At 34.8% G+C, this 9,972-nt stretch overlaps 1 protein-coding gene across 1 annotated transcript; it reads left to right on the top strand.

Annotated features, from left to right (window-relative positions):
• The first annotated feature begins 6,126 nt into the window (after positions 1-6,126).
• Positions 6,127-9,805, top strand: LOC113276343. The gene is made up of 5 exons (XM_026525932.1): positions 6,127-6,735; positions 6,840-7,116; positions 8,865-8,960; positions 9,071-9,282; positions 9,709-9,805. Exons 1-5 carry the CDS (start codon positions 6,248-6,250, stop codon positions 9,782-9,784), a joined length of 1,149 nt encoding a protein of 382 aa, XP_026381717.1. The 5' UTR covers positions 6,127-6,247; the 3' UTR covers positions 9,785-9,805.
• Positions 9,806-9,972: the final 167 nt, after the last annotated feature.

A 9,972-nucleotide genomic window follows, 5' to 3' on the forward strand; every position in this document is an offset into this window, starting at 1 on the left:
TTGTGCATGGATTATACTTGGCATGATAGTCGCAGTAACAGGAAGGTTTCATCCACTTTATTTAATTTTTACAGTGCTATAGAGCTAAATTCTCTGCACCTCTATCATAAATTCCCTTCATTATTACCAATCAACCAGTTAGTTAAAAATTCTTTCTTAATGGCTACTGCCTCTTCAGCTTTCAATGGTTTAGCTACTCAATTCAACAAGAACTGCAATGTATGCAAGAGAACTACAAAACATGTTTCTCTGGAATCAAGGGGGAAGTTTATCGAATCCTTTGCACTGATTGGTTACATTTATAGAGAAGATATGCAAGTTCCAAGAGAAGCGTTGAGTTTTGCATTCAGGGTGAACTGGGGTGCAGCTAATCAAGTGGTCATTATCAACACAAATCGAAGGAATGTTTTCATCTTTAGAATTCATAGCAGGGAGATTTTTCAGAGGGTTTTAAGGACTAGACCTCATTCTGTGGGAGGTCATCTTATGGTTCTTATGCCTTGGCAATTCAGTATGGATGTGCAGAATGTCATATTCCAGTTTGAAGTGTTTAATATTGAGTTCAGGTTGAGGGTTGACCTTGATAGAGACAATATCCCTGAGATGGTGGCTTCACAAGCTGGTGAAATTATGACTATGTACAACAGAGATCCAACTGGGGTTGTAAGAGCTAAAGTAAGAGCGGATGTCAACCTTCTTTTGTGCAGTAAAGTTAGACTTACTCTGGAAGATGGTGAAAGAGTGAGGTTTGCAATATTTTACTTGAGGTTTCCTGCAGAAACTTGTATCCACTGCTATGTATTCAACCACAATAAAAACTATTGTGGTCTTATTGATAATATGGAATGGATCACTATTCATGTTCTCTCTTTGCAAGGAGTTGATCCCTTTGAAGATGAGGAAGTAATTCTGGAGAACCAGCAAGTTCAAGTTCCAAATCAAGACATCATTCAGCAAGAAAATCAAATTGAAGAAAATGTCAATATTGATAATGTCCAAATGAAGTCATTAAAAATCAAGGAACTAATAAAAGTCAAGCACAACCGAATATTGAACCTGAAGAAGTTGTGAGAGGCCCTCCAAACTCCCCTGTGGCTCATCTAAGGTATGTCAATACATACATATCTGACAAAGAAAATGAAAGAGGAAGTAAAAGGAGAAGAGCTGCAGACATTGAAATAGATGGAATGCATTTGGACAACTTCAATAAAGACTTATCAGTTGCTTTTATGAAACTTGCTGAGGGAAGTGCTGAGGAGAAAGCAGAATGCAGTAACAAAGGAGAAAATGTAAGTAGAATGAATCAAGAGCTTTATGCTGAGAAGGAAGGAAAAGAAGGTGACCAAGATAGCTGAAAGTTTTGCTGACAATGCTGCTGCTGGTGCTGAAACAACAGCTAATGTCGCCAATCAGGTTCTTACAACTAATATGAACTCTATAAAATATTTCGACTGTTTTGCTAATCTTAATATCACTCTACTCACTTCTTATGCTTGTTTTCTCCACATAAATATCTTTAGTCATTAGATTTCTAAGTTGGATTCATGTTAAGTTATTTCAGTTTTCGAGCCTTGATAATATGAAGATTATATCTTGGAACGTGCAGGGGATTGGCACCCCTTCTACTAGAAACACTTAAGTTACTTGATTAAGTGTCATCACACGGATATTATATTCTTAGCAGAAACAAAAGCGAAACTAGAAAACATGGAGAAAATAACCAGGAAGTTCGGTTTTCATGATATTTTTTATGTGCCTAGAATTGATTTATCTAATGGAATATTGATTGCATGGCATAGTAATATTAGTATGAATGTTCTGTTTGTTCATAATAAAATGATTTTGTTTGAAATAGTTGATAACCATAATAACCAATGGAATATCTTATGCATGTATGGTGCTTTATCTGCTCATGAAAACATTCCCAGTGGGATGTTATTAACAACTTTGGTAACAACAGTAATAATCCATGGATTATTGTCGGAGACCTTAACTTCATCCTTCACTTAAATGACAAGGAGGGAGGAAAAAAAAATATAAACTCCAGTGCCACTAAAATTATTCACCATTCTATCCACAAGTTAGGACTTATTGACCTTAATTATCAAGGAATACCATTTACACGGTCTAATAATAGGCAAGGGAAAGAGAACATTAAGGAACACATAGATAGAGTTTTAGATTCCTATGCTTGGTATAAAACTTACCCTAAAGCTATAGTTAAACACTTAGTTAGAGTAGGTTCTGACCATACTTCCATAATGTTAGACACTGCGCCTCTAAATCAAATTATTCATAAACCTTTTAAGGTCATGAGAGTCTGGGAAGGTCATCAAGACTTTTATAAAATAAGTCTCAATAACTGGAAAACGGAAACAAGAGGCTCTAATGCCTATAAACTTAATTGTAAGATGAAAAATCTATCTAGAGTCCTTAAAAAGTGGAACATATAAGACTTTGGAAATATTTTTACCAACATTAAAACGCTTAATAGGAAAATAGAGGACCTTCATAGTATTTCTCCCCTGCCAATAATTGAAATCAAACATACGCAAAAACAACTAGATGAATGGTACAATAGGGAGACTGAATATTGGCACCACCTTTCAAAAGATAAATATATTAAAGACTATGATAAAAACACTTCCTATTTCCATCAGCAAGCTTCTTCTAGGAAAAGATTAAACCACATCCACACTTTAAGATATGAAACTGGACTTTGGATTGAAAACACTGATCAACTTCAAAATATGCTTATGAAACACTTAAAAAATATAGGAACTTCAAATTACGTAAAGGATGAGAAATTAATAAATGAACTCATGTGACCTGTTATTGATAACGAAAATAATATCAAACTCTGTAAAATCCCATAGAAACAGAAATAAGAAATACTCTTTTTGGAATAAACCAATGGGGATCCCCATGTCCAGATGGATTCCCACCCGGATTTTTTAAAAACCATTGGGACATTGTTAAAACGGATATTATTAATCTTGTTCAAGACCTCTTTAAAAACAAGTACATTCTTAAAGCTATCAATCACAGTCATATAACTTTAATTCCAAAAGTTCAAAACCCAGTTATGCCAAATGACTTTTGACCTATTAGTCTAAGTAACACCACGTATAAACTCATCTCTAAAATCATGTCAAATAAGTTAAAACCTCTTCTTAATAAAATAATTGTTCCAAATCAGTCAGCCTTTATATCTGGAAGATAAATCACAGGTAATATAATAGTTGCCCATGAAACCCTTTAACGATGAAAACCTCTAAAAGTAACAAAGGTTACATGGCTATTAAAATTGATCTTTCTAAAGCCTTCGATAGAGTTGAATGGGATTTTATCGAAACTATTCTCTTATCCTTAGGATCTGTAAAGATTGGTGTCACTTAATCATGCAGTGCATCACCACCTCTTCCTTTTTTATCCTTCTTAATGGAGTCCATGGAGAGAAATTTACTGTTGAGAGAGGGATCAGACAAGGGGATCCCCTCTCTCCATACCTTTTCATTCTCTCTATGGAAGTTCTTTATAGATTACTCATTAAAGCTGAAACTAATAATAAAATATCAGGAATTAAAGTTGCAAAAACATCTCCTTTTATCTCGCATCTTGTCTTTGCAGACGATTGCTTCCTCTTTTCTAAAGCCAATATGGTTGATGCTAAGAATTTGATGGATATTCTTAACAAATTTGGTGCAATGTCTGGGCATGTTATAAATCTCCAAAAATCAGGTGTCTATTTCTCCCCTAAGCTTCCTAATAAACATACAAAGATCCTATCTAGAATTCTTAAGATTAAAAAGATCTCAAAAAATGATAAATATCTTGGAACACCGTTGTTTTTTGATAAAAACAAAATAAACAACTTTGAAGTACTATAATTCTATCCAAGGTTGGAAATCAAAAATTCTCAATCAAACTGGAAGAACTGTTCTCATTAAAAGCTCTATGTCCTTTTATTCTATTTATCAGATGCAATGCATAGCCTTTCCTAAAAAAGTTCTTGATAAAATTGATAAAACCCAAAGAGATTTTTGGTGGAAAAAATGTAATCTTAAAAAGGGTGTCTATACCAAAGCATGGAATAGTGTAACTATTCCAAAAGACCAAGGTGGTTTTGGAATTAAGATCCCACGTCATCAAAACCATGCACTGATAACTAAACTCGCTTGGAGGATGATTAATAATGAATATCTTCTTTGGGTTAAGATACTAAAACCAAAATACTTTCCCAACTCTAATCCCCTAATTAAAACTAAGAAAAGTATACTCTCCTGTATTTGGAAAAGTATTAAGAAAGGTTTGGAAATTATCAAACAGAATCATATCTGGCAAGTAAATAATGGGGAAAAAATTGAAATCTGGAATCACCATTGGTTAACAGATCAGAAAGATAAGTTAATACCTAAAGTTATGGATGATAACATACCTCTCCGGGTTTGTCAGTTGATTTATAATGATGAAAACTGAGACCAAAATCTTATAGCTAAATGTTTCAGTAATAATGACATTCATAAAATTCTATCTATAACACCAAACACATCTAGAGAAGATAAAATTAAATGGAAATTGAATCATATTGGAGAGGTTACCACTAGCTCTGCTTACAAGTTTATAAGTGGCTACACCTATAATGAAAACAATGCCAAATTCTTCAAAAACCTTTGGAATCTAAGCCCCATACCTAAGATTCAAATGTTCCAATGGAAAGTCATTTCCAGAGTGTTACCTTTAGGAAAGAGATTAAGTATTGCTAACGATGCTAACCCTTTTTGTAGTCTTTGTAACAATGACATCCCTGAAGACGAAATACATCTTTTTGTACACTGTAATTTCACTAAAACTATCTGGTTTTCCATGTCTCTAAACTGTTTGCTTAACTATAATGTTGATAATGATATCAAAAACTGGTTCAATAGGTGGATGAATGATAATAGATTAAAGGATCTGGCACATTTGGAAACATAGAAACAAAGTAGTTTTTGATAAAGTTAGTCCTAACCCTATGGAGCTTATTAATATTATTAACATGGATCAATTCTACCATTACAATGATAAACCATCTAGGCACATGCATATCATACCACAAACAATGGAACATGATCACTTACAACATGACTGGACAGTTCAATGTGATGCTTCCTTATTGGAAGCAAATTTATCTATGGGTTTTGCTATTCTCATTATGGACTCTGCAGATCGTCAGAGATGCATCAGAGAAGGGTCAGGACATGCATCCCGTCCTCTATATGCATAAGTTAAAACGTGCTTAATTTCCCTCAATTGGATCAAGGAGTTGGGAATATCTTAATGCAACATTCAGTCAGACTGCCAAACTTTGGTGAATGCAGTCAATCAAGTTAATTATCCAGTTTTAAAAATCCCCTGGGAGGCTCAAAACAATATTATTTATTGTAACAGTGTGTTTAATTTAAATCTCTGAATAATTGTGTGCTTAAGTTTGTTTGTAGAAAAAGTCTGTTTGTTATCGATAGAATAGCTAAGGAAGCTAGGAAAAATAAGATTGTTAATTTTTTTTCTGAAAACCTCTGTTAGGATGTAAAATCTGCATTTTTTGCTAGGATAGATCTAAGGAAATGGCCTTTATCTACCTTCTGTAATGACTTCGTTTATCAATTAAATGTGTGTTTTTAAAAAAAAAAAAAGTGATTCATTTCCAATCAAAAAAAGAAAGAACGCGCACCTAGCTCAGCTGGTCATCCTCGTTCCCCCAAAGTTTCATGCGTTCCAGGAGGTCCCAGGATCGAGCCCCCAATGACGTAATATTGCATAAATTAACATGGAAGATAAAGTTAGTTTGCCCCCCTTGTGACACAATCTCAGCCCCCATCCGCTTCGGTTCCTTTGGCTAGGTTATCCATGAGACTCGCTGGTAGGCTAGCACAGCAACCTGTTCAATTAATGTAGTACTATGTCATGGAGCTTAACTTGTTAGGCTTCCAACTAGTTTCATGTAATAATCGTTATCCAATAATATAATAATATTATTTCGTATCGAAAAAAAAGTTTTATTCTCAAGGGTCTAATAGTTGATAAAATCTAACACCAAGGAGTTCAAAATAACTTATTTAAGATTCGAGGGTAAGGAGAGAAGTTTTAAGACGATATCAATAGATTCAAGCTCTCACGAGCTTGCTAGTTGCTACCCTCACAGAAAAAAACGAAGAAGAAGAAGAAGAAGAGAGAGAGAGAGAAGAGAGACAGAACGAGAGTCCCGATGGCATCAACAACTAGGGCTTTTCTACTATCTCGATTCAGTGATCTCTCCCTCCATTTACAAAACCCTAAATCCCCAATTTCTCACCGCAGCAATAATTCAATCAAGCCCTTTCATTTCATTAAAAAACAGCAATCTTTATCTCAATTACATCGTTATTCATCATATTTTAATCCATCTGTTGTGAATTGTGTCTTTTCTGGTGTTGATGGTGGCGGCGGAGGTGGTTTAGCTGATGAATTTGTTTCAACTAATAGAAAATCTGGATATTTTGATCGTGAATTCTCTGTAATTGAAAATATGTTGAAGAAGATTGAACCTTTAGATACTTCTGTTATTTCCAAAGGGGTTTCATCAGCAGCTAAAGATTCCATGAAGAAAACTATTTCAACTATGCTTGGTTTACTTCCTTCTGATCAGTTTTCAGTTACAATTAGGGTTTCTAAAGGTCCACTTGATCATCTTCTTGCTTCTTCCATCATCACTGGGTAATGGATTAATGGGTTTTTTCATTTTGTTTCATTTTGTTTGTTAAATAATTGGATTTAAAGGTTTTCTTAATATTTGGAGGTGATCTTTTTGTTCTTTTTAGGTATACATTGTGGAATGCAGAATATAGGGTTCATTTGATGAGGAATTTTGATATCTCTCCTGGTAGTAATCAGGCATCACCTTATTTTCGAGTACCCGAGGAAGGTTCGGATAATGATATTGAGAAGAGGTGGGAAGAAGGGGAGGATGGTATGATAGAGGAGAAGAAAATGGGTGAAAATTTGGTGGATAGTGGAATACCAGAAGATCTTGGTGAACTGTCACCAGAAGTTGTGAATTATATAAAAATGCTCCAATCAGAATTAGCTTCTGTAAAGGTTCTGTCTTCCTGTCTCTCTATATATTTTATATTTAGAACTAATGACCAAGATGAACTAATACGTTAGCCTTATGCACAACAGGAATTAGTTGGGTATCAACAAGGAGTGGAATTTAGGTCCATTTATTTTGTTTTGTGTTGTGCATGTTGTGTTGTCAGGGTTTGCGTTTTCTATCAGTACCAGACTTTGTCATGCTCCAGCAATTTTTTGAATAGTTCTGGACTAGGTATGTTTCTATAGTATTCCCTCCGTCCCAAAAAGTATGCAAAATTAGGAAAGTGAAGGACCCACTTTTTGTGGAACGGAGGGAGTTTAAGATTGTAGATAACTGATATATAATGGAAGGTAATTTGTAGCTAGAAATGTTAGTTGAAGACCATTTCCTCTTAATTCTAATGAATATCTTCCAAGTAAAAGAATGACCAGTGCTATCCCAGGATGTAGCTTAAAAAGCTAACAGTTATACACCTAAGGGGGGCACATCTTCTCGTTCTACTTCTCGCTTAGGATCTCATCTACTCGTTCTCACAAAAGTGGTGCTTAGGATCGTCTTCGTGGACAAACGAGTAGATGAGATCCTAAGCACGTATTTAGGTGAAGAAGTTATACTTAAGTAAGTACCTACTAGCTTTTTAAGCTATAGCACGGTAAGAAAGAACCGGAAAAGGTCTTCCTAAGTCAAAAACACGTACTTGGAATGTTAGAAGTCATACGTGGATATTAGCGTTACAAAGCATCTATGTAGCATGGCCCAGCTTCAGTGCTCGTCAAAAGCATGGATATATACATATACATGAGCAGTAATACTGTAATCATACTATATGAAGAAAATACGGTAGATTGAATTTGATTAAAGTAGGCAGTAGTTTAGAAGATTGATTGCTGTTGCGTTTTATCAGAGCCATTTTTAAATTTCAATTCACTTACCTATACAATAAGGTGAATAAAAAAGATTGGCGATACAGTTTATCTAACACAGTAACGTTATTGATAAACAGAGATGACATGTATTGGCACATGGTATCATGCATGATAGTCATGCTTTTCTTGAATCATGTTTATCTTGGCTAGTCAAGATGGTTGCTCATCTCATCCACCATCTGTACACAACACTCCCCCTTGGATGCTCTTCTTTCACTAATGATAATTGATAAATACGACCTAGGCAAGATAGGCACAGGCTACATGCATGATGCCATGAGGACATTTGTAGGCTTAGTTTGTCATATCCATGTTTTACGGCATATGTGGAGTCTCATCTATATTTACCATTGTTGCAGGTCGTTTTACATACGTAGTTAAGATTATATAAGCTAATGAGTACTGTATAATATACTCCAAGATTCTTATTTTCTGCTGTACATCTTTTTCAATATATACCATGTTCTGTAGCATATAAACAGTTATACAATGTCTATGCATGATAAACTGCAATACAATTACACAAAAGATTTCTAAATTCGTAGAAAAAAGTAGCAGAATCTTGATGATTTAGTTTCAGTGAGGTGTCCGACATGTACTTCGTTGGTGTTAAAAGCATGCCATCTTCAAGGAGGACTGAAACATGTCCTTCTATCAACTTCTCCATTTAACATGATGACATCACTTTTAAAACTTGTCTGCACTTTTTGCTGTACAAAACCTTTAAAAGCTGTGGCAGGGTAACACCTTTTGCATATGTTATGCTTGAGTAGTATGACTCCTACGTGTATCCTTCAATCTGACCACTAGGTTTACATTTTCAGGAACTGAATTCACAAAAGCAAGAAACTGTGCAATCTGAATACAAGGAAGAGAATAATGATCTATTAGGCTACTTGCGGTCGTTGGACCCTGATATGGTAAATTTGGATTTTATGATCTTAAATTTGCATGCATGATGGTACCGTTTAGTAAGATTAGTAACACATGCAAAGTTTTTCATAGTTTGTATGTTAATGCTTTTGGATAGGTGACTGAATTATCTCGACCATCATCATCGGAGGTGGAAGAAATTGTTCATCAACTTGTGCAGAACATAATGCAAAGATTTTACAAAGACGATCCTGCGTCTAGTTTCTTTGAAGATTCGGTCTTTGGAGAAATAGGAAGCTATCCAGGTAGTGATGTGGACCCTGACTCTGTAGGCACTTCCCGGGATTACCTAGCCAAGCTACTTTTCTGGTTAGTTTTCGTTGTTTATTATTATTTCATTAGTCCAGTCACATATTACTGCTACACAAGTCCACCATATTTGATTAAATCACATACTACTGTTATGCTTGTCCAGAATATTCCGGTTGTATACAGATTAACTCTCAAGACTTTTTCATGGTTTTATTGTCCAGCAAATATAGAGGCTAGGTTCATGTTATGTGCCAGCACTCATACAGGCGACGAAACAGCATATCGAGTTTGCACACAACTCTTTAGCTGGCTTTTATCACGACTTAACCTTCACATTTGCCTAAATGATATATCTCAACATAAATAACATTCTTTATGTTATAATCTGCATATACTGATACTCTTTGATACTGCGATAATCATAAACTTTGACCATGGAAATACAATAGTCTAACCTAGGATCCTCTCTTCTTATGGTTAAAGGTGCATGCTGTTGGGTCATCACTTAAGAAGCTTAGAGAACCGATTGCATTTAAGCTGCGTGGTTGGTTTGTTATGAGATAGCAAAAAGAGAGGGACGTCGAATGCAAAAGCAGCAAGAGTCGTGTATATATACATATATATATATATATATATATATATATATATATATATATATATATATATATATATTGTCTGAAGATCAGTGTTGGACAATTTTCTTTTAATTTATTTCTTTGAGACAGTTCATTGTTGTTGTAAGAAGGT

Source organism: Papaver somniferum, chromosome 4, assembly GCF_003573695.1.
Source record: "Papaver somniferum cultivar HN1 chromosome 4, ASM357369v1, whole genome shotgun sequence".
NCBI lineage: Eukaryota > Viridiplantae > Streptophyta > Magnoliopsida > Ranunculales > Papaveraceae > Papaver > Papaver somniferum.